The sequence below is a fragment of the Chlamydomonas reinhardtii genome, chromosome 16, assembly GCF_000002595.2.
Source record: "Chlamydomonas reinhardtii strain CC-503 cw92 mt+ chromosome 16, whole genome shotgun sequence".
NCBI classification, from domain to species: domain Eukaryota; kingdom Viridiplantae; phylum Chlorophyta; class Chlorophyceae; order Chlamydomonadales; family Chlamydomonadaceae; genus Chlamydomonas; species Chlamydomonas reinhardtii.
In genome coordinates, this window is record NC_057019.1 from 78256 (window position 1) to 100758 (window position 22503).

General features: G+C 63.7%; 4 protein-coding genes across 4 annotated transcripts; 2 read left to right on the forward strand and 2 right to left on the reverse strand.

The window, feature by feature from the left end:
- The first annotated feature begins 2493 nt into the window (after positions 1–2493).
- CHLRE_16g695700v5 (uncharacterized protein) lies at positions 2494–4685 on the forward strand. The gene is made up of 3 exons (XM_001699317.2): positions 2494–2678; positions 3249–3364; positions 3586–4685. Exons 1-3 carry the CDS (start codon positions 2525–2527, stop codon positions 3844–3846), a joined length of 531 nt encoding a protein of 176 aa, XP_001699369.1. The 5' UTR covers positions 2494–2524; the 3' UTR covers positions 3847–4685.
- Positions 4686–5540: 855 nt separating this feature from the next.
- On the forward strand, positions 5541–13110 carry CHLRE_16g695650v5 (uncharacterized protein). The gene is made up of 10 exons (XM_043071815.1): positions 5541–5758; positions 5877–5920; positions 6038–6148; positions 6271–8154; positions 8320–8609; positions 8764–8886; positions 9050–9788; positions 9995–10162; positions 10316–10651; positions 10820–13110. The coding sequence occupies exons 3-10, from the start codon at positions 6140–6142 to the stop codon at positions 11963–11965; spliced, it is 4695 nt and encodes a 1564-aa protein (XP_042915262.1). The 5' UTR covers positions 5541–5758; positions 5877–5920; positions 6038–6139; the 3' UTR covers positions 11966–13110.
- A 294-nt stretch (positions 13111–13404) lies between these two features.
- Positions 13405–16984, reverse strand: CHLRE_16g695600v5 (uncharacterized protein). Its single transcript, XM_043071814.1, has 6 exons — positions 16547–16984; positions 16362–16386; positions 16048–16223; positions 15411–15846; positions 14797–15180; positions 13405–14624 (listed from the first exon to the last, which is right to left on the reverse strand). The coding sequence occupies exons 1-6, from the start codon at positions 16741–16743 to the stop codon at positions 14427–14429; spliced, it is 1416 nt and encodes a 471-aa protein (XP_042915263.1). The 5' UTR covers positions 16744–16984; the 3' UTR covers positions 13405–14426.
- Positions 16985–17034: 50 nt separating this feature from the next.
- Positions 17035–22100, reverse strand: CHLRE_16g695550v5 (uncharacterized protein). The gene is made up of 9 exons (XM_043071813.1): positions 21647–22100; positions 21229–21316; positions 20921–21077; positions 20061–20774; positions 19683–19763; positions 19395–19451; positions 18614–19165; positions 18140–18243; positions 17035–17887 (listed from the first exon to the last, which is right to left on the reverse strand). Exons 1-9 carry the CDS (start codon positions 21711–21713, stop codon positions 17572–17574), a joined length of 2136 nt encoding a protein of 711 aa, XP_042915264.1. The 5' UTR covers positions 21714–22100; the 3' UTR covers positions 17035–17571.
- Positions 22101–22503: the final 403 nt, after the last annotated feature.

Genomic DNA, 22503 nt, shown 5'->3' on the forward strand with positions numbered 1-22503 from the left:
GTCCGGTGCGGCGGGCCGGGTCAGGTATCAGACAGGCTCAGGTGCCCTCCGGTTCCACGTTGCACTGCAAGGCCGCGACGCCAACTCTGCGACCAACATGCGGCACGCGCTGATGGAGACGCTGCGTGGTGGTGGTGGTGGTGGTGGTGGTGGTGGCGGTGGTGGTGGTGGTGGTGGTGGTGGTGGTGGTGGTGGTGGTGGTGGTGGTGGTGGTGGTGGTGGTGGTGGTGGTGGTGGTGGTGGTGGTGGTGGTGGTGGTGGTGGTGGTGGTGGTGGTGGTGGTGGGTGTGGTGGTGGTGGTGGTGGTGGTGGTGGTGGTGGTGGTGGTGGTTGTGGTGGTGGTGGTGGTTGTGGTGGTGGTGGTGGTGGTTGTGGTGGTGGTGGTGGTGGTTGTGGTGGTGGTGGTGGTGGTGGTGGTGGTGGTGGTGGTGGTGGTGGTGGTGGTGGTGGTGGTGGTGGTGGTGGTGGTGGTGGTGGTGGTGGTGGTGGTGGTGGTGGTGGTGGTGGTGGTGGTGGTGGTGGTGGTGGTGGTGGTGGTGGTGGTGGTGGTGGTGGTGGTGGTGGTGGTTGTGGTGGTGGTGGTGGTGGTGGTGGTGGTGGTGGTGGTGGTGGTGGTGGTGGTGGTGGTGGTGGCGGTGGTGGTGGTGGTGGTGGTGGTGGTGGTGGTGGTGGTGGTGGTGGTGGTGGTGGTGGTGGTGGTGGTGGTGGTGGTGGTGGTGGTGGTGGTGGTGGTGGTGGTGGTGGTGGTGGTGGTGGTGGTGGTGGTGGTGGTGGTGGTGGTGGTGGTGGTGGTGGTGGTGGTGGTGGTGGTGGTGGTGGTGGTGGTGGTGGTGGTGGTGGTGGTGGTGGTTGCTGCGGCCCTGCGCCGCGGTGGCGGCGGCGGCGACGGCGATGGTGGTGGTGGAGGGCCTGGCCGGCTGGCCCTACCAGCAGCAGCAGCAGCAGCAGTAGCGGCGCAGGGCCAGGCGGCGGCGCAGGGCATGGGCCCTGCAGTTGCGGCATGCATGTGCGTAGGCGGCGAGCAAGGCCACGTGGAGGAGGAGCGCGCGGCGCCGCCCAAGAAGCGGCGCTGGCGCGCAGGTTGAGGCCGGCCGGTATCTAGTTAGGGTCTTTGCTGGCGAGCATAGCACAGCACCGTATGTGGTAGGCCGGAGCAGTGAGGAGTGTTGTGGCTAGAGGGTTTCCTGCTGTTCCTAATTTGGTTGATTGCCGGTTGTGCTTGTGCTTGACAGCAGAACGTGGCTAGACACATGATGGCGGGCCGTGCCTGCACGAATCGACCCTGGCTATGTCCAGGAGATGATGAGGTAGACGCTTGCGGCCTCAGACTAGGGACGTGGCGTGGGCGGCTGGCCGCAGCCCACTTTCCCCATGCGAGGGGAACCACAAAGCATCTTGTCGCCAGGCTGCAGCCAGGAACGAGCAAGGCTGCAAGGAGTGATCGATGGGAACGCGATAATGGCGCGCATCAAATCGCAAGTTATAGCAGACTTCTGGTCTAGGTTACAATCGTATGTGTGTCTTGGTGCCAAACCGAGGGGGTGGGACCGAGTCTCGCCAGGCCACCCTTGGATTGAGCAAAGAGCAGATGTAAGTATGAAGCTGAACAGACCACGAAGTGTCATAATGGATGAGGAGGTGAAGTGATGGCACCTAGTAACATGTTCGGTATGGCGGGAGGAGCGCCTTATGGGAGCAAGCCTACTAGAGCTAGAGTAACGGCGTTGCAGGCGGCACGCCCCTGGGGTCCAGAGCAGGATGTTCGTTCTCCACGTAACTGGCTCGTGAACTGCGTCAGCAGGTCCCTCTCGTAACCAATGCAATCTTGTCGGTCCCCACTGTTGTCGACCCGGCGGGTGCATCTGCTATGATGTCCCTGGATTACTGGCTTTAAGACGGGCAGGGCAGGGGTGCCCGGCCCGGGCCTCCGGTTTTCACAAGGCAGGAGGAACGAAGGCACGCAATGGGAGGGTAAGAAAATCAATTTCGGCCCCATGTATGACCCAAAACGGCCCGGACCCCCCCCCCCCTCCGGATCGGCCGACCCCCCCCCTAAACCCCCTCGAAATCCAATCAAACAACCTGACTGATGTTGAGCCTTGTCGGTGTCAGCTGGCTGCTCTCGGCGAGCTCTACACTTGTTTACCTCCAGTTCAGCTGGAGGCACATCTTGCTTGGCTGGCAGCCACGCCACACATGTGTATGTGTCCACGACCGACCACCGACTTGACCACCGACCCAAGGTTGCCACCAAGGTTGCCATTGCGCTCATCCATATGGTGTCCAAGAATGTGTGCCGGAAGATTGTTGCACGTAGTTTGCCATCTGCTGGGGTATGGGCGTCAGCTGCACCCTACGGGACCTCGTTAACCTGCCGAAGCCTGTGCCATCGCTCGACCCACCGCCCGCTTCCAGCTTCCGATGACCTGTACGGCCCTGGCCGAGACGACCTCCGAGGGACCGACTTCTTACCAAATTATCCAGATTACACAACCTCACACACAGCTACCAACTGAAAGCCAAGATGGGTCATGAGAAGTACCCTGACACGCAGGAGGGATGTGTCGACTTCATGATTCCCAAGCCCGCCCAGAAAGCGGTCAAGGATGCTTACCAATTCGCCATCACATTGCAGTGCATCAACGCCGCGGAGGACGGCAGCAAGTCGTGGGACCACGGTCAGTCGTTTTTGCGCGTGCGGGCGAAGGATTCGGTCGTGCGCAAACAAGGCTCGCTAGATGCCGGCCATGACAAGCTGTGCACACACAGGTCATGTTTCTGTTGCGTTCGGGAAGGACAGTGTACTCGGCGCGACTGCTCGTGTGGCTCCCCGTTCTTTTTGGAGTCCATGAACCGTCGGGGCGCTTATGTGACGAGCTCAGTGCGACCGGCACGACCAAATCATTGCCTCAGGAAGATAATGATACTCTTGACGCCTTGTTTTAGCTTTCTGCGGCGCAGTTAGGTGTGTTGTCATGTCACCCAAACGTCGCCCCCTACGTAGTGCGTGTGCCAGTGCCGTGCCAGCTCCCGCGGACCGGCGGCTGGACATAGCTGCGCAGATGCCATGACGCACTGCGCAGCCAAGTTATTTGTTTCATGAGAAAGACTAATTGTCAAGACTGGCTGGACTTTGGGGGGAAGTTCGTGCCAACCTAGCATTTCCGATTTTCCGCCCCACACGCCGCCCCCCCTTCGGTGCCTTACCATGATACCATCCGCTCCAACTTTCTGCCGCCCACGCGCAGGTATCTTCGACTGTATGGACAACATCCCGCTGTGTCTTGCCATTATGTTCTGCAACGGCTGGGGCTTGTGCATTTCCTACAGGAACATGCAGTACATGACCGGTGACAGCTGCGAGGTGGGTCGTGGGTGCGTTTACCCCCTGACCTGTGGCTGTCTCCGCTTTCCTTTGATGCGCGTGGCGCGCGCTGGGCAGGGGTGCATCTTAAGGTACGGGCATTCATTCCTTCAGGCGAGGGACTTGGGGAGCCGGAAACCGCAGTACCCTGTAAATGCAGCTAACGTAGTGGTACTCACGCATAGTACTTGACAGCGTGTCCACTCCATGTCGCCTTGCAGGTGGCCTTCGTGAATGGCATGGTGGCCGGCTCGGTGTGTCTGGGCCCCTGCCACTACGCGGTGGTGCGCGGCAACTTTCGCAAGAAGTACGGCCTCAAGGGTAGCCCGTGCCAGGACTGCATGTGCGGCTGCTGCCTTGGACCCTGCGTGCTGTGCAGTGACACCAACCAGCTGATGGTGTCGGAGGGAATTGCCGTGCCCTTCCTCAATGGTCTCAACGCCAGCGGTGCGGGCGGCACCAAGGTCAGCCCCGCCAAGTAGTGTGGCGGCGGCGGCAGTGGTGCACGGGGCGACGGGTGATACATCGGTGTTGCTGGCAAAACTGTTGCCAGCTGCCTCATGCATTCTCGAGTCCTGACGCTGTCAAGGCTCAAGGGTGTGGTGCCTCTGGACATCGTCAACGTCGTCGTACCGCTACATGTTATCAAAGATATTACGGATGCATGGTACTACACACAAAATGTGGCAAAGTAGAGCTAACTTGTATCAAGGCAGGTGCATGTGTATAAGTCCGACGGCGGTAGGTGCTTTGACGTGAGCACATTTCCGTCCTGTCCGTCATGCGGGCACGCAGGGGCACGTGCGTTTATCAGGACAGGTCAAAAGATCTACGTGAGTGTACATACTTGTGTTGCCGCTGTCCGAAACGTTTATAGTTCCCGACCAAGGAACGAAGCCAGGCATGCATGGTCATTGATTCATTATTTATGCCGAAGGCGCTGCCTTCATAACTGATTAACTGCTGGTGGTATCTTGCACACACGAGCTGCTAATGGGCTAAGGCACCAATGAATGCGGTCATGGGCCCTGCATGTGGTGTGAGGCACGCACGCTGTCTGACCATCAAGGGTCACGCATGCGAATCCGTGTAGACCCGTGCCTCCCCATCCCCCGTGTTGTTGTTGCGTTACAAGGTTGAGAGTGTGCGTCCCTTTCCACCGCAACATCACCTCATTTAATGCAGACAGTAAAGGCGGTCCGTTTAGGCGGTTGTCATAGGACTACTTTATTCGATTCCCCGTGCTGTGACAAGCCTGGCAGGCAGGGGTGCTAGTAGGCAAGTCATCGCACGCCAACATCAGCGTGATATAACTGGCCCCTATGCCCGTAGGGCGATGCAACCAGGGGCGAGGGGTAGGAAACAAAGCGGGGGGGGGGACCCTGATGGAAACCCAAAGCCGGCGGCACGCCCGGCGGGCCCTGGGGACGACGGGTCGACGGCCGAGCCCCCAACTTTGGCGGCCCAGAACTTCCTCACCAGACCATCTCTGGCAAGGCTAAGGCTAAGAGTTTGTGCGTAGTGCTCTCCTAAAGTTCTACATTTTGAGCATGGACTCTGAGCTAAGATTCTGAGCTTTCTTGACCCCCCTTATGGGACAACCCGCCACCGCCCCCAAGTGGTCATCAATGCATAGGTCCAAGGCGGTCCGGATGGTGGCCGCTCCGTGGGGGTGGGGCTCGGGCTCCGATAACTCGGCGACCAGGAGAAGATGAACAGGCCGCGGGTGTGGCTGGGGTCCTCGGGGAGGGTGCCCTAGGGTGCGGCCCGTGGCAACCTGGGGCTGGGGAGCCTCACTGGCACTGGCCATACCACCTTATGCCGGAGGCTACGGCGGACAGGCACACCCTGGGTCACTACAGACTGCTTGGACACACTGCTGTTGGAACCGTTTGGAACCCTCCATTCTCACCGGCCTCCCCCGTCCTCCCCTAGTAGTTCTGGGCAGAGAGATAGTGAGCCTTATCATAAATGCCATAATAGCGAGTATGTTTGGACCTATGCGCAGTCTGTTTCCCTTAAGCTGACAGACCACGCCCTGCGACCCCCACCAGGAAGGTGTCGGGTCCCCATTCGCGTGTGACGCCCGTACTGTGGGCCGCTTGCTTGACGATACTCGCAGGTTAAGACAATACCAATAAGCTACAACCATCAAGCACAATTATTTGGAAACAGAATACAAGCATTCTCCGCGTCCTAAGGGTTGAGTGAGCGCAAACGCCGCTAACAGCTCATAAGCCAAGGCTGCTGATATACGAGCATGTAATGTAGACTCGGGAAAATGCATAAAGGTTCACACACGCTGTGTTTCCAGAATTGACGCAATGTGCCAAAGAATTTCGTTGCTGGCTTTGGCACTTGTGATATGCAGCTGCATAGCTGTAGAAGCGCAAGGTAAGTCCGCGTGACAGCAACCGCGGGGGAGCGTCGTCAAGCAATGCGTCAAACCCGTTGTTGCTGGCTCTGCGTATTCATGCATGATTTTATCTGTGTCGTTTCTGTATGAAAGCAGTGTCTGGCTACGTGAGGCTCAATGGACCTGCGCACGGCTGCCAGGTGAGCCAGGCGCAAGAGCAACATTCCGCGAATGCCATTTCGACTTTGGGTAGGGCCCGTGCGTTCTTCAGGGTCTCGTCTTCACGCCCATATGACAGAAACCTACGTCATCTGCAGGTCTTAGTCACTGCCCTCGATGGGTCAGGGACGTTAGCAGGCGCTGGCATCACTGACAGCAGCGGCTACTTCTCCATCGCGTCGGCACTAGCGGCCGGCACCATGACGCGGGTAAGGCGGGATCATACGAGGCCGCCGGGGGAGAGGGAGGTCCGCGGAATGATTTGTGGGCACGGGTTCCGCTGTGACTCAGGAGCCACATCAGAGTCGCATTCCCCATCCGGCCCCTGCAGGTGTCGGTCCAGCCAGGTGGCAGCTGTGTAGATGTGTACACAGGTCTGGCACCCAGCTACGCCGTGACAGCAGCCCTGCCCGTTGGGGCTGGAGCGGCGGTTGCGGGCATGGTGGGCGTGGCGTCACTGGCCGCGATGTCTTACCTGGAGCTGGTGGCCGCCTCGGACACGGGATTGGGCGCGGCGGCAGCAGCCGCGAACCGCAGCAGCAGTGTCAGTGGCGTCGGACGGCGTTTAACGCAGCAGGGCGTTGCCGCACAGCAGCAGGCACTGCCAGTGGAAGCAGGGTTGGACGCTTCGTCAGTGGGCGCGAGTGCAACACGGGCGCAGGTACCACAGCTGATCCCGCGATGGCTGCAAGCCACTGGAGCAAACTCTACAAGTGGTACCAATGCCACCGCCACCAACATCACGTCTGGCAGCAACAGCACGGAGACCACAATCGTGACGGGCGGCGACACCAACAGCACCAACACTACAACAAGCACCAACAGCACCACCCCGATTCCCAGCCCCAGCCCGGCGGCTGGCAACATCACAGCCACCAACACCACCCACTCCAACACCACTGCATCCGGAGGGACGGGGACCAACAGCACCAGCCCCCCGCTCTCTGCCTCTCCGCCGCTGCCGCCCTCGCCGCAGCCGCCCAGCTCGCCCCTCATCAGTACCCTGGGTGGCCTGCCCCTGGATGGCACCGCCACCCAGCTGCTCAGCAACGTGACCACCGTGCGGCTGCTGCTGAGCCGCCTGTACGGCACCCTGAATGTCAGCCTGGCGCCCTACGGCGTGGACGCACTGGCGCTACAGCCGCTGGCACTGCTGCGGAGCGGGCTGCGGGCGGAGCGGCAGCTGGGCGTGGCGGTGCTGGCGGCGGACGCGCAGCTGGGCTCGGTGGTGGGTCTGGGCGCGGCACTGCTGCGGGCTGCTGGCGGCGTCAGCACTGCGGGCAACAGCTCTCGGCTGGCGGCGCTGGTGGCGGCGCAGCTGGTGCACCAACTGGCGTTGCACGAGGACGCGGCAGCCAAGATGAAAGCCATGGCCACCAACCGGACCGGCATCAGCAGTATGAACGGCAACTCTAGCGATACGGTGCAGCCGTCGCCCTCGCTGTCGCCCTCGCCCCTTCCGCCCTCGCCCCTGCCGCCCTCGCCGCCGCTTCCTCCCGGCAGCTCGGCTGACCTGGTGGGCCCCGCGGCCGTGTTCACGCCGCTGCCCTACATGCCCGGCCTGTACTCCACCGTGCTGGTGCGGGAGGTGTACATTACGGCGGCGGCGCGTGCGGGCGTGCCGCTCACCTCGGCCGCCGTGAATGCCACAGTGGCGGTGGCCGCGTCCGTGGCGGCGTACGCTGAGGTGGTGAAGCAGGTGGCGCTGGCGGAGCTGCGGGGGGTGGTCATGGGGCTCAACCCGCTCAACGCGGCCATGGGTCTGGCGCGTCTGGCGGTGGTGCAGGCGGAGGCAGAGGGGGTGGTGGGCCAGGTGGTGAGCGGCGCAAACGCGGCCGCGCTGGACACGTACGTGCTGGATGCGCTGCCCGAGCGCATCAGCAAGGCGGCGGTGGACGTGGCGGCGGTGCACAGCAGCCTGGGGCTGGCGGTTCCAGCGGCGGCGGTGGCGGCGGTGGGCGTGGCACACCTGGTGGGGCCGCTGCGGGGCTGCTCGGGCCAGGCCAACGACCTGTGGACGCCCGCCTACGAGGCCTTCACCACCGGCAGCGCGGGCGGCATCTCAATGCGGCGCAAGGGCCTGGGCAGCGTGACAGTGTCGCCCTACCGCCTGTGCTACGACGCCCTCACGCAGCTGCCGCTCAACCTGTCCGTGTCCAACCTGTCGCCGTCCATGGGCATTGCCAGCGTGTCGCCCGTGGCCATGCTGGCGCAGGTGAGGAGAGATCCGGGGTGCTCTTCGCGGGCAGAAGGGCCGTGGGTGACTAACCAAAGGCAATTGTTGGGTTGGCTTCTTACCCCAACCCATCATCACTGTTGCCAGCTCCGGGCCTCACCCCACTCATCTCCATCCGCTCCCCACCTTGCGCCCCCTCCCCAGGGCCTCTACACGGTGCAGGCCACGCAGCAGCTGATGACGGTCACCGCGGCGCAGCAGGACGCGGCGTTCGCGGCCATGGGTCTGGACCGGGCCGCCTACAACGCCTTGATGGTGGCGGCCGCCAATGCCTCCGCCGCCTCCGCCTCCAACAGCTCCTCTTCCTCCAGCAGCACCAGCAGCTCCACCTCCTCGCGGGCTCTGTCCAGCCAGGGCTTCCTGCTGAACCAGCCGCTGATGGGCGCCGTGCTGGCTGCCAACGCACAGCTGCTGGGGCTGTTCTACGCGGCCAGGTGGGTGAAAGGGGAGGCACAGGGGAGGAGAGACGAGGAGAGGGGGATGGTTCAGGGTACGGGGGGGGGGTGAGGGCACAACGCAGTATAGGTATGCACCGTTTCCACCAGGCGCGTGCCCTGATCTCCGCGTGCTCCTCCTCCCACCCCTCAGGGCTATGTTCACGTCCTCCTGCTACTATACCTACGGCCTGGACAGCTGGGAGAACGCCCACACCTTCACAGTCACTCTGACGCTGTACGCCGCGGCGCAGCAGGCCCTCGCCAGCGGTAGCGGGTGAGCTCAGCGGGCGTTCTCCGCATGCGCACGGCTAGGGTGCCTACATTCCGCACAAGCTACCCGGGCCTGCTTCTCTCAACTCTGTGCCGTCTCAGCATGGCCCTTTCACCGCTAGCCATGCCTGAAACCCCTGTTCCGGCCGATGCCCTGCCCCTTGCAGCAAGCTGGACCTGTCCAGCCCCACCACTCTGAACTCGATGTGGGCGATGCTGGTGGACGCATGCGACTTCAACTCGGCGCAGCTGCTGGTCAGCCCCAGCCCGCCGCCGCCCCCCTCCACCGCCGACCCGGGCTCGGCGCTGGCCAACGTGAGTGGCGCCGCCGGGTCCTCGGGCCCCACCATCACGCCCACAGGCACCCTGCTGGCGGGCGGCGACGGCACAGCAGTTGGCGCTGCCACAACCAGCACCGCCGCCCTCACTGGCATCACCACAGTGCTGGGCCACCGCCGCCAGCTGCTCACCAGCCGGCAGAGGACGGAGCTGCTACTGGGCGGCGACGGCGACGGCGGCAGCAGCGCATGGAGCGAGGTGGTGTCGGCGGGCTGGCAGCAGGGGGCTCTGGATGCGGAGGGCGTGTTGCGCCATGCGGAGGGCAGCCCTGCGACTGCCGCGGCGGTAGCGCTGCACCGGCGGCTGCGAGCCCACCTGCTGGCTGACCTGGGGCTGGTGGGGCTGGAGGCACTGCTGCCGGAGGGCAGCCCCGCGCGCCGCCACCTGCTGCAGCAGCCGCGCAATGGCGGCGAGCGGGCTGACGAGCCGCGCACGGTGCGTGGCGACCTCCTGGGCCAGGCCGCCACTGCCGTGGCCACTGCCACTGGCCCTGGCACTGGCGGGCGGCGGCTGTCTGTGTACGCGGACGACCCGGACATGGGCAATGTGTACACCAAGGTGTCAGAGGTGCGTGGGGTGTCGCTGACTGCTGCATTGCAGTGGCTATGCAAGGCCAGGGCCACAGCATGCCCAGCCGGCGTTCACGTGCTGCCAAGTGTCGGTCCATGCAAAGTGCAAACCCCACTCACCTGGCCTCCGTCGTGTTCCGTATCCCATCCCGGCACCCACCCCCGCCTCACCTTGAACAATCAACACCCGCCCGCCCCATCCAGATCCTGTCCGGCATCAACGCCCAGCTGCGCTCCATCCAGGCCCAGTCCGCTGACGCCGCCCTGCTGCCCGGCGCCGCCGCCTCGCTGTACAACCTGACGGGGCTGGTGCTCAACGCCACACAGCTGGGGCACGTGGCGCAGTACGGGCTGTACAACAGACTGGTGGCGGTGAGTGGAGCGTGGGGTGCAGAAGGGTGGGAGGAACAGACCGGCTCCTCACCAGTGGTTGCGTCTGTCTGTGGCGCTAGTGTCGCAGGCAAAGGCCTCTCCACATCGCCATGCGCGCTTGCCTAACTCTACCGCTTTCCCCTGCTGTCTCAGGTGCTGCGGCTCAGGTACAGTGACGGGCTGTCACTGGTGACGGCGCTGCAGAAGGTGGCTGCGGACTACACCGGCAGCTCGTTGGCCCTGCGCATGACCGAGGCGGCTGTGGCCGTGGACACCGTGTGCTCTGAGCCGGGCTCGCAGTGCAGCGTATACATCTCAAACGGCGGCGTCGGCTACTCGCCGCCGCCGTCTCAGTCCGGCGCCGGCAGCAGCAGTAGCAGCAGCAGCAACATGGGAGCAGTCATTGGCATCGCGGTAGGCTGCGCGCTGGGCGGTTTGGCGCTGCTGGTGGGCGGATTCATGGCGTACAAGTATGTGCGCCGGCGCCAGGTGCGTGGGTGGCTGTGCCCTGGGAGCGCGAGGCACCTTGCAATCGAGAATTTGGTGTAAAATACAAAACCCTTTCGCAGCATGACAACTACCGCGACTGCCGCGCTGGCAGAGTGCAGCACGGCTGTCTGTCGTTCAGCCCCTCCCCTCAACTGCTTGCGCTCACAGATCAAGCAGACGGTGGTCAACACCTTCAAGACAGGCGACCAGGGCGGCCTCAACCTGCGGGTGGCCTCCACATTGCACGGCAACGGGTTCTCGCCGCTCAACAACGCCGGCTTGGGCACGGGCGCGTTGGCGCCTCTGCGGCCCGGTGGCGAGGCCTACTCCTCCACCGTGCCGGCGGCGCTGGGCCACAACCCCGCAGTGGCGCACGACTACCCGCTCTACCCCACACCCTCCTATGGCGCCGCCGCCTACGGCAGTCCGGCGGGGCCGGGGGGCGAGGTGATGATGACGCCGGCCGGCGCAGGCGGCGCGCAGTACCTGCATCACGGCGGCGCTGCAGGCGCGATGGGGCCGGGCGCAGCGGGCGCGGGCGGCATGGCGTCGGCCCGCGGCGAGGCGGGACTGGTGGACCGGAACAGCCCTGCTGGCGGGCCGGGTGCCGCGCTGCTGGGTGCCACCAGCGGCTACAAGACCTACCCCAACTCCGCCTACGTGCCCGACCAGCGCACCGCCGCCGCCGACTCCACGGCGCTGCGGGACACGGGCCTGCCCAGCCCACGCCACCAGGCCGCACAGCCCTACCCCTACCCCTACTCCTACTTGGACACGGCCGGTGGCACCGCCTCGCCGCGTGCCTACCGGCCCACCACCTCGTCGTCCGCGCCGCCGCAGATGCTGGCGCCCACGCTGTCGGCGCCCGTCACACCCACCCATGCCAACGCCGCCAACACCAACCTGAACGGCACCACGGGGCGGCGGGGCGGGCAGCTACCGCCGCTGGCCGCCTACACCAGCGTGCAGAATCCTGCCGCGCCCACATCCTCACTGGCGCTCAGTGGCGGCCTCAACTCCTCGATACGCGCCATCCCCGTCAACTCCAACTTCAACTCCTCGCTGCGGCCGCCCACAGCCAGCGCACACAACTCGGACGGCGGGAGCGGGGGCCACAACAGCGGCCCCAACAGCTATGTGGCGCTGAGGTCGCCCGCACTGGCAGGCACTGGTGTGGCGGCCAGCGGGCAGCTTCACGGCCCTTCGACTCTGGGGCCCAGCAGTGGGGTCAACGCCAGGAGGTCGTGGGGGCCCGGGCAGGACTACGCCATTGCCTCCGGGCTGCGCGAGTCCTCATTCTACACGCCCCAGTAGCAGCATCCAGCGCCCAGTCTGGAGAATGGGGCGCGTGCCATGGCCGCAGGGGGACCCAGCTGCTCAACACTAACGAATGATTTCTTCTTGCTTCTATATCGTATGTTTGTGCAAATACTGCTGGAGTGTGCTAGACTGCGTCCGGTACACCATTGGGGACGTGAGAAATGCGTTTGGCAACGCTGAATTTTGCTGCCTGGCCCCGCTGATTGGTGGACCCAAGTGGTGAGGGGCTCAAATGTAGTGCAGCTTTGGCTTGTCCGAGTGCACGTTCACAGAGAACGCGTATTGGACTCCGTATGGCTGAGCGCCCGTCATCCAATGCATTCATGATGCCTGCTGAGTACTGTTAACGCGGACCATGCTTCAGTTCGAAGCTGACTCGAAGGCACATGACATACCGACGCAGTAATAAGAGAAGAGGGGTCCTTGGAGCTGCTATGGGCTCCATGGGGGAGCGGGAGGCATGGGCTACCTAGGAGGGCCATCCCGTTGTTGCGGGCGGAGGTTTCCCACTCCTGCGTCAGGCCAGCTCCTGAGCTCGTTTGTATACGCAGCCGACGCGGTGCTCCAAAGAGGCTGGATCGGGCTTTGGCGGGATACGCGGCCCTGTGATAGCCTGTGAGACGTGGGCAGCTGGTGGACCAGCCTTTGTTTGCATATCATATGTTGTTTTGGGAACACTGCGTAGTGGGGCACCACATGCGGTACGCGGCTTCATGGGATTCACATTGCACTGATTTATGAAAGGAAGAGGGCCGGGGAGGGCATAAGCATGCAACGTGGGGCACTGGGATGTACTGTGTGTGTGTGTGTGTGTGTGTGTGTGTGTGTGTGTGTGTGTGTGTGTGTGTGTGTGTGTGTGTGTGTGTGTGTGTGTGTGTGTGTGTGTGTGTGTGAGTGTGTGTGTGTGTGCGTGCGCTCGTGTGTGCGTGTGTGTGTGCGCGTGTGCGTGCGTGTGTGTGCATGAGTGTGTGTGTGTGTGTGTGAGATAGCGCTGCATTGCTAGTGCTCATTGATCTCATTGATCTGGGGGCCCTGGCGACATAGAAACGCCACATGTCGAAGAACAAGTGCACGGACGGGACAACTTGGCGGAAAGGCAGCGCCTGGGACGCCCCAGGGGGCTGTAACTACACTAGCTCATGCTGTACGAGGGCCCCGAGTCGAGGCCGTCCGGTTGCGCAGGTGGAACGGCCTGTCACTGCACGGCCCCGCGCTGTGGGGTCCCTGACCACCGCCGGGCGCCAGCTGACGGCTCAGCTAGCCGGCCTACTCCACACGGGTATGACGCCGGTCTTGAGGAGGGGCAAAATCGTGAACCCTGTCAAAACCCCAGTGCCGTTTGACCCCTCGCCCAGACCGGCGTCATGTCCGCGTGGGCCTACCCCTCACGGTGGGCATGCGGATTTTGGACATTGCCGCCGTATGCCCACAACCCACACATTATGCGTAATCGTGTTGGGCATACACGAGTACGCCTGGGAGGCCCTTGAGGCTTTGCCTTGAGGCGTTCCATCGGCTCGCAGCTCCGGCGCTCCGCGGAGGCACCTCAGTGCTTGAGGCTCAGTGGTCTTAACCTCACGCGGGGCAACCGGACATACGGTACCAGTGATCGGAGTCACAACTAGGCCTTGAGTCGGAGTCAGCTACCAATTAATTGGCACAGCGCGCGTCCTGATCCTCAGGTCTGTGCATGCTCCCACAACATCGTTGTACATTCCCCACTATACTACCTGTGATGGGCTCATGGCGTAAACGGCACGCACTTGACCGCCGCCGCCCAACCACCACCACCACCACCACCACCACCACCACCCGCAGCCTCGCCAACGCCACCACTGCGACCACCGCCACGTCCCGTGCCGCTCCCCTCCCATAATCTGCCGGATCCAGAGCCAGCTTCTAGGTGCTGGCGCTAGGTCAAGAGGCAAAGCCGCCTCCACGCGGTTTACTATGCCGTCCATTGTATGTATGTGTGTATTTGCGGACGGGCGCACCGTGAACCAACCACTACGCGCGGTGCGATGCGATGATGGGCCCAGACCACACAGATCCTCCGCGCGCAACCCGACGCAGCACGAAACGCCACGAGCTCCCCGAAACTTCCCTGATCACCGCTCTTCACGAACGCGGGCCCCCGCATCAGATTAAGTCTCTAGCACTGTCCAGGCCGTGCGCATACAGCCACATCAATAAAACGTTGGCGCTGGGCCTGGCTCGAGTGCGCGTCCTGTTTCACCTTTCTACCGTACTCACCACGCACCGCTCAACCTCGCACGCCGCGCCTTGCAAATCACGCAACACCCTTGGCCTGGCAGCATGGCGAACGAGCTCTCAGCAGTGCTCGCATCTTAGAGATGTCCACCCTGAGGGGGGCCCCGGATCCGGGAGTCAGGTCGACCACGCTTGGCCAACCGTAGTCGGTGGTCCCTAAACAACTCAACCTCCCTCCCCCTGCTCAGTCGTCGCCGTCATCTCCCTCCGCTCCACCCCCCGCCCCCTTCTTGCTGCGGAAGGCGTCCCTCAGCTCCTTGAAGCGCTTGAAGCACTGCGCCTTGCTGCGCCCCGGCACCAGCTTGGCCACCGCGTCCCAGCGCTCCGCGCCCAGCTCCTTGGGGCACTGCTTCAGCGCCGCCACCAGTGCCACCTCCTGGGCCTGAGCACATGAGCGCACGTGAGGCATATCACAGCAGTGGACTGGGAATCGTAGCGTGAGCCAGTACGGCAATGACGCCCACGAACCGCCTACCGCCTTCTTCACGGCCCTCCTGCGAGTCCCTGGCTTTGCTGGCATTGCGAATACCGTAGCCACTCAAAATCCCACCCACCTCGGTCCATGGCGCATCCACGCCCGCCTTCTCTGTCCCTGCCGGCGCCTTGGCCGCCTTGGTCCCGCCACCGGTGGCTAGCACCTGACCCCCGGCGGTTGCTGCTGCTGTTGCTGCCACCGCTGCCGCCACCGCTGCTGTGTGCTCTCCGTCCGCTGGTCCGCCATTCACAGTGGGCGGGCCATCGTAACGTATGTCGGGCGCCGCCTGAGAGGCTGCCACCGCTACCGTTGCGGCCCCCGCCTTCCGCCCCGCCTTCCAATCCTCCTGCACTCTGGCCCGCAGATGCGACCCGCCCTTGTAGTTCTTGACCATGACCAGCACCTCCTCCAGGGTGCGAGTGCGTACCACGCCCGTCACCGCCTCCCAGCGCTTGACGGTGCCCTGTGCGTGTGTGTGACGGGTTACTCGCTTGCCATGTGTCCCTATTCAACGGGGCGAACCGTGCGCGCGTATGTGTCTTGCGTCGGGTCTCGCCCTTCAGACAGCCAAGGAGTAGGACGGGCATCCAGCCACACCCACGCTCACCCAACCTGAGGCAAAGCCCGGTCGGACAGTACCCGCCCCTCGCATGCCCCGTGTGCCCCACGTGCTTGGGGACTGGGCGCCCTCACCACGGGGAACTTCTTCAGACCCTTGTCTAGCAGCCGCAGCTCCTCGGCGCTCCACTCCCGCATGGCAGCTGCAGCCGAGCCACCGGCCGGTTTGGCGGGCTGCAGCAGCAGCGAGCCGGAGGGACCCGGGGCCGCCGTGTCTGGTTGATCGGCCCTGGCGCCCCCGCCGGCCTCGTCACTGTCGCTGTCGCTGCCGCCCATGCCCGCGCCCGACCCTGTTGACAGCGCGCCGCTGGACTGCACCCGCTGCCGCCGTGGGCGGCTGCTGCCGGCGCCGCTTGCCGGAGCCGACTTGCCGCCCCCCGCTGCCTTGCGTGCTGCCTTGCGTGCCCGCTTGAGCCGCTCAGAGGCCTGCACCCACGCCACCCAGGCCGCCGCGCCGCCCGCCAGCAGTGCCACTAGCATGGCCAGGTCGTAGTAGATGTTGTGGTTTTGCCTGAGGAGTGGTGGCAGCAGTCCTTCCAGCGTGAGGCAGAGGCATAGAGGTGAGGTTAAGGCTGAGACAACAGGGGAGGCGTAGATCACCGACATGTTAGGGAGGCAGCTTGCATGGGTTGCTGTCCGGCCTGAAGTCCTCAGCCCCCACCCGTACCCCGTCACTCCACGGATTTCGAAACCCTTGGGCCCCTGCACTCACCACTCCTCGAACACAGTGGCGCTGGGCGCCTCGGGCGGCTGCCAGGTGTCCCAGTTGGGCGCCTGCGCCGCGAACTCGGTGGCCGCAGCGAAGCCGCCGGCGTCGTAGCGCGCCCGCTTGGTCTCATCACCCAGGATCTCATAGGCGTATGCAATTTTGATGAACTGGTCCTGACCCTGTGGTCGAGTTGCATTAGTTGTGAAATTTTGTTGGTGGTGCTTGATGGAATGTTTCCTGAGTGGTAGCGTGTGACTAGACAGGAGCAACAGTGGCGGCGGCAGGGCAAGCGTGTGTCCACTCCGCCCCCAGCTTACCTGAGGATTCTTATCAGGGTGATACCTGTGCCACAACAACAGATGCCAGAGTATATACGCCTCAGATACGGTAGGGATACCGCACCAGTGAAACACGGGAGCATGCGAACGCACGCACGCACACTCCTTCCCACCCCAAGACATACACCCAATTCCCCGATCACCCTCCTGGCCTCCCTGCGTACTTGATGGCCAGCTTGCGGTAGGCCTTTGCAATCTCCACGGAAGTAGCCTTGGCTGTGACACCCAACACCTTGTATAGGTTGAGGTTTGCTAGGTCCGCGGCAGTTATTTTGCTGCCAGCAGCATCCACACCATCCATGCCCGCCATGCCCGCCAGCAAAAGTCCAAACAGCCCCAGCGCCAACGAACATCTTGACATAGTTATAGGCAGCGTCATTCTGCCCGACACAGATACAGCTGTGCCTGCTGTGCAGAAGCCGACGCGCGCACTGATCGGGTTGGCCCTAGAACGGCCTTTCTTAAATAGCTGCCATCAGCGGCAGGATTTTAGCAAGCTTTCAAAAGCGACATGATGAGTACAAATGCGACGTGTAGTAAACAGTGTGCGAGCGCAGCTGGCTTGTCCAAGAACGGCGACGAGCCAAAGAACTTGACACTCCAACGTTAAAGGCATGGAATGAGCAGACGTTTATTGTGATGGAGCGGCTGGGTCGGCACATACAATCAATCCAATGGCGGTCTGAGCCACGCCGTGCCTCATTGGGGTGAGCCCGCCATGCCAGTCTCTGCACTGCAGCACAGCAAGTCGGCAACCCCGCTGAACGCAGGTCACATGCCGTCATGCAGAATGCGGACCCAGCCAGGTTAGCCGCGTTACTAGATTCCATTTGGGAGCACAGGAGCATAAGCACCCCCATTCGGGGACCAAACTAGCTGCATATATAAGTGTTGCAGGCGTTATAAGGGCCCCCCGGCCCGGGCCTAGGTTTCTACAAGGACAGGAATGCACGTCGTGCTCACCACCTTGTAACCACACACAACATGCACGAAGCCCCATTGCCTCACCTCAAGCGGGCCATTACCCCACAGAATACTCGACACGCCCAACTGCCAAATGTCCAGTCCACTGTGTCACCTTGGCAGCCCCCTGATCCACTACGGTACGTCACCGTCTCCATCCCTGACCACCCGGCACCACCTTTGCTGGCACCTTTGCCGCCATTACCGATGCCACCAGATGCAACCTTTAATAAATGGCCTTGCCGCCGCCGCCTCTTTGCTTGCCGCCCAGCCTCTTGACACCCCCCATACCTGCGCCTCCGCCCTTGCTGCCACGACCCCCCAGCGCCCCTCCTCTCGCACCGGCCCCACCCAGTGCAAGTGCGGCCCCCGGCTGCGGCCCCCGGCTCGCCCAGAAGCGCTCCATCGCGGCACTCGTTGCGTTGCCAAGGCGGTAGTACTCGTACGGCAGGCGGAGCTTGAACGGCTCATACTTCTTGGCGACGTCCTCGGGGGTGGCACGAGCGTGCCAGTAGTTGGGGATATGCAGGATGAAGGCGCACCTGCGGGGGCCGCGGAGGCAGCGGAAATATGGGCGGCTAAGTGCCTGCGTGCTCGGCCCTAAAGGTGTCATGTCTGGGCGCACTGTGGGCCTCCAGCCCCCTCGATTGCCACTGCCGACATACAACCTGCACCCCACCCAGCTTGGCCCATAGACAAAAATCCTTTCCCCTACTACATCCCCCGCCACCTCCTCTCCGCCCTGCACTGCGGCCGCAGCCCCCCGCAGCCCCCCGCAGCCCCGCCTCACTCACTTGGCGTCGGCCATGTGTGGCCTGCCGTACAGCGGCCAGCCCTCGTGCACGAAGAAGGCAACCACCCGGGTGGCGGGCACCGCAATCACCTTGCCGTTGTAGCTCTGAGAGGGAGGGAGGAAGGGAGGGAGCGGGTGGGGACGCATGAGGGTCGATGGCGCGGAGGCTTGGAGGCATGGAGGCATGGAAGGAGGGTTGCGGCGGGGTACGCGGGCGCCAGTGCACGCGCAAGACATAGTAGGAGGGCGGGGCGGGGCCCCGGGAGTCGCATGCGCGTCAGCATTTGCATAAGCACTACCAACAGCTCTCAGTGCGTGCGCCAGGGCAGCCCTGTGCCGCCCAGCTGGCTGCCCGAACATACAGCCCCCATACGATACGCCCACACTCCGTGAGCAGCAGCCAACCCGGCCACCTGCCCGCCAGCTGCCCACGCCCCGCACGCTCCTAAGTCCCCGCCTCGGGTCCCACCCACACCTTGTGCGCGTCCTTGCTGATGCGGTTGTATGCTAGAAGCGGGTGGCGCCGCGGCGAGGTGGCGGCGGTGGCCCACATGCCCGCCTCCACCGCCGGGTCGCGCCCCAGACCCGCATGCCAGCCGTCCACCCCCGCAATGGCCGCGCCGCTGCCCGACGGCGCCACGTCTACCCGGAACAACTGCAACTGCCCAACCACCATCGACTGCTGATGGGTCATGTTCGTGTTTGCGACTGCGGCGGAAGCTGCCGCCGCTCGAGGCTGCTCCGCGTCGGCGTCCCCGTCGGCCCGACCGTGCTGGGGCAGAGGCTGCGTCTGTGGGTCTGCTGTGAGCAGATGCCGCCGTGTTCCCGTGTTCTGGCCGGCGGCAGCAGCAGCAGTAGCAGCAGCAGTGGAGGCAGCAGCGGGTGCGGTGCCGTTGGGCGCGTAGCCTGCTGCCCAGGAGGTGGGGTTGGGCTCTGCGGCTGCTGTGCGGCTGAGGCATTCGTGCATGGCGGGCCAGTCGGCGCCGGACAGCGAGTAGAGGTACTCGTCGATGTCGGAGACGAGCAGCTGGGGACGGGGAGTTGGGGTTTCGGAAGTTTGTGGTGCAAGTATCAACAGACAAGTGTTCCCCGGTCACGGGAAAAGGGGCTGAGCCCCTCCACAGTCTGAGGCCGAACAACCTGATCGCCCGGCTATCCTCATCGCCCGGACGTAGCCGGGGTCGGTTTCCACAGGCACATAGCCAAACCAGGTGCCTAGCAATCCACTCCCCCTGCACACGCCTGCACCGCCTCACCTCCAGGTTGGTGCCGCAGTGCGACAGCCCCAGCAGCGCGTGACTCGCCACCAGCGCCTGCGTGGGTGTGCACCAATGCGTGCTGAGGGAAACGAAGCGCACCATGATTGCTGGGCCTGACGAAGGCGGCGGCAATGTAAGCAGTCTTCAGGATGTGCCCCTACGTGGCAACAACCCTGACCAGTGCCCACCCATGCAATCACACCCCTACAAGCTGCCCCTGCGTGCCTTCCCCTGTCTGCCACCTTCCCCTGCTCGGCCCTGCTCGGCCCTGCTCCACCCGCACACCTGGTCGTAGTTGTAGAACAGCGGCGTGCGCTCCCCCAGCTCCCATCGCACCACACGCAGCACACCCGCACGAAACAGCGGCTGCACAGAGAGGGGGTGGACATGGGCGGCGTGTGCGCGGGGCGCGGGCATCAGGGCCGGGTGTGATGCAGGCGTGTGCATGTCCGGCAGCGCGCAGTGCGGCGGGCACATGGCGGCACACAGAGTGCCACCCGCCGCTCACCACCACAAGCACCCACGACACACGTGACCACGCCTAAGCACTTTCCATGCCTCCACACTCCCAGTCATTCACCCATCCTTTTCCCTTCAACACACATATGTACACCTCCCCCTTGTTGGTATTGGAACAAACCAAACCCTCCCTCCCTCTCACACCTGCAGCACCGGCTCCCGCGCCAGTGCCCCGTGCAGTGACCGGTCCGCGTACAGCAGCACCCCGGCCGCCCGCAACGCCCCCACGTGGTGAGCCACGTAGTTGTACAGCCGCGCCGCAGTGGCGCCCGCGTGGGCGGCCCAGCCGCTGCCGCTCACGCCCACACTGCGGAAAGGGCCCAGCACCGACCACAGCGCCGGGGCGCATGGGCGCTGCGGCGGCGTGGCGGCTGCAGCTGCGTTGTTTGCGTCTGCTGTCAGGAGCGCTCGGCTCACACGCGTCAGAAAGGTATCTTTCAGAATTCCCGCGACAGATTGAGAAGCCGCGCTTGCCTGAGAGAGCAAGCGCCGCTCACCGCCACCTCCGGCCGTACTTTTGCCACCGTCCGCGCTGCCGCTTGCGGAAGTATGGGCCTTCTCGCCTGGCTGATGCTCCTGCTCCTCCTCCTCCTCCTGCTCCTGCTCCTCCACACCGCCGGACTTGACTGCTTCAGATGCTGAGTCCGCCCCGAACTGAAACTCCGCTAGTAGCGCCGCGTCCTCAACTCCAACCACCAGCCCCCCCAGCAGGTCGCCACCAGTGCCACCAGCGCCGCCGCCGCCGGTGGCCCCCTCGACCGCCTGGTGCTGCGCGCGCGTGAGGCGCCGGCACAGCGCCGCGGAGGGCGGCGGCAGGCACACTGGCACCTGGTAGCTGGGCGTGGAGGCGTCGTACAGCTGTGCGTGCGTGTGTACGGCGTGTGCGGGTACGGCACGTGTGTGTGAGCGGTTGGAGAAGCAGCGGGGGGAGTCGACAAGCCGCTCCAAACACGCAGCCCGCTGGCGCACCCACGGGCACGCCCACGCGCACGCCCGATCCCTACCTTGAAGCAGTGCCCCGCCGCCGCGTCTCGAGGCTGCAGCCGGAAGGTAAAGTCGTGCGGGCGGGTGGGGATGTCAAAAAAGTTGCTCAGGCCGGCGGGCCCGCTGGTGCCTGGCTCCGGCGCCGCCGCCAGCAGCCCACCCGCCGCGGTCACCAACCTGAATATATTAGCAGTTGGGTGAGTCCTGTTCTTTCGTGGGCGAGAGCCAGGAAGCCTTTCAATTCATTTCTGCAAAGGCCCGCAAGCATGCCCGACGCAGCATCGACAATGTCATGGCGCTTCACTCAGATGCCCCTTGCGCTGCGCACCAGAGTTTTGGCCGCCATGCGGACTTGGGCAGGTGCATCTTAAGGTGCCCCACAAAAGACTCATCCAGGCGGTCTAAGTCCTCCAGCCCTGATGGGGAAGGCACGGGGGAGGGGGTTGTGGGTTTTGGTAGGAGGACTGAGAGAGCGAGTGACAGGCGTGTGCGTGTGTGATTGTGTGCGTGAGGGAGGCAACGTGGTGGATTCACGCACTGGACCGCCCGCGCAGCCAGACCGCTGCGCACCCGCCGCACGCAGACCGCCGCGCCCCCTGCTGGACGCTTCCTGCATTCATGGTGTCTCCCCCAGACATAACACCCGCGGGTGCTGCGGCCTGCTGCGGCTGCCATCCCTGGCCCTCCTTACCAGCATAATATGCCACAAGCATCCCCTTCACCCTCTAGGCTCTGTATCCACGCACATGCGAAGCCAGCCACGGAGGGCTCCACCTGCCACCGCAGGCGTGGCGCTCCAAACTCGTTCTCCATGCCCCTGGGCGGCAGCCCGCCCCGCTTCAGCCAGACATGGAGGAGGGCGGTCTTGTTGACACTGTCACCATTGACGTCCGCTGGAACGCGGACGTATAGGTTGACATGCACAACTCCCAGTTCTAGCGCCAGAATGTTGAGTTCATTTGTGAGTGTTCCGTGAGTGGCAAGCCTCGCGCCATTATGGTCGCCTGACGCCCCGCTCTGGCCACGCAAGCTTTGTATTGCGCTTACTTGCCCTGTAACTGCGACAATTACAACAAACGCAGCAACAGTGATAGCCCCGATAACTTTCTTCTGCAACATTCACTGTTTCTTGATGTGTACTGGCAGCTGCACGCAGCTAGCCCGAATGGCGGACTGTTCACTAATGCCATATGGTGTGTCTACTCAATAGCGAATGTGATTTGAGTAGACAGCGCAGACAGCACAGCTCGGAACGCGCTCCACACGCCATCCACAACACAGTACGGCGTGCTGAGCTGCCCCAAGAGGTAATTCATGTTGCCCGACGGCCACAAATCCAGAAGGTGGAGATCACCGAATAGTGTATATATGGATGTCGGGCTAGGTGCGTGTACTGTCTGTACTGTCCGCCCATGAGGGCCTATGACAGCCCAGTGGCCAGATGTCAGAGTGCACGGCACCTGTGACGGTGTGTGACCTCCGACCCTCCCGTGACTGCGCGGGGCAGCCCCATATGTCGGCGGCGGCTTCAGGCGCGGCAAGGCGGCGGAGGGTGGACGGAGGGCAAGAGTTGTGGGGCAGCGTGCGGCGGCCGCAAGGGCAG

Coding starts and splice junctions, on each gene's coding strand:
- CHLRE_16g695700v5 (XM_001699317.2), top strand. CDS start 2,525: ATGGGTCATGAGAAGTACCCTGACACGCAGGAGGGATGTGTCGACTTC. Junction 2,679..3,248: donor CAGCAAGTCGTGGGACCACG/GTCAGTCGTTTT, acceptor GCCCACGCGCAG/GTATCTTCGACTGTATGGAC. Junction 3,365..3,585: donor TGACCGGTGACAGCTGCGAG/GTGGGTCGTGGG, acceptor GTCGCCTTGCAG/GTGGCCTTCGTGAATGGCAT.
- CHLRE_16g695550v5 (XM_043071813.1), bottom strand. CDS start 21,713: ATGGAGAACGAGTTTGGAGCGCCACGCCTGCGGTGGCAGGTGGAGCCC. Junction 19,166..19,394: donor ACTGCGGCACCAACCTGGAG/GTGAGGCGGTGC, acceptor CCCCGTCCCCAG/CTGCTCGTCTCCGACATCGA. Junction 17,888..18,139: donor CCACACATGGCCGACGCCAA/GTGAGTGAGGCG, acceptor CGGCCCCCGCAG/GTGCGCCTTCATCCTGCATA.
- CHLRE_16g695600v5 (XM_043071814.1), bottom strand. CDS start 16,743: ATGTCAAGATGTTCGTTGGCGCTGGGGCTGTTTGGACTTTTGCTGGCG. Junction 16,224..16,361: donor ACCCTGATAAGAATCCTCAG/GTAAGCTGGGGG, acceptor ACTCGACCACAG/GGTCAGGACCAGTTCATCAA. Junction 15,181..15,410: donor GTCTGAAGAAGTTCCCCGTG/GTGAGGGCGCCC, acceptor ACACACGCACAG/GGCACCGTCAAGCGCTGGGA.
- CHLRE_16g695650v5 (XM_043071815.1), top strand. Junction 8,887..9,049: donor GCCCTCGCCAGCGGTAGCGG/GTGAGCTCAGCG, acceptor TGCCCCTTGCAG/CAAGCTGGACCTGTCCAGCC. Junction 10,652..10,819: donor AGTATGTGCGCCGGCGCCAG/GTGCGTGGGTGG, acceptor TTGCGCTCACAG/ATCAAGCAGACGGTGGTCAA.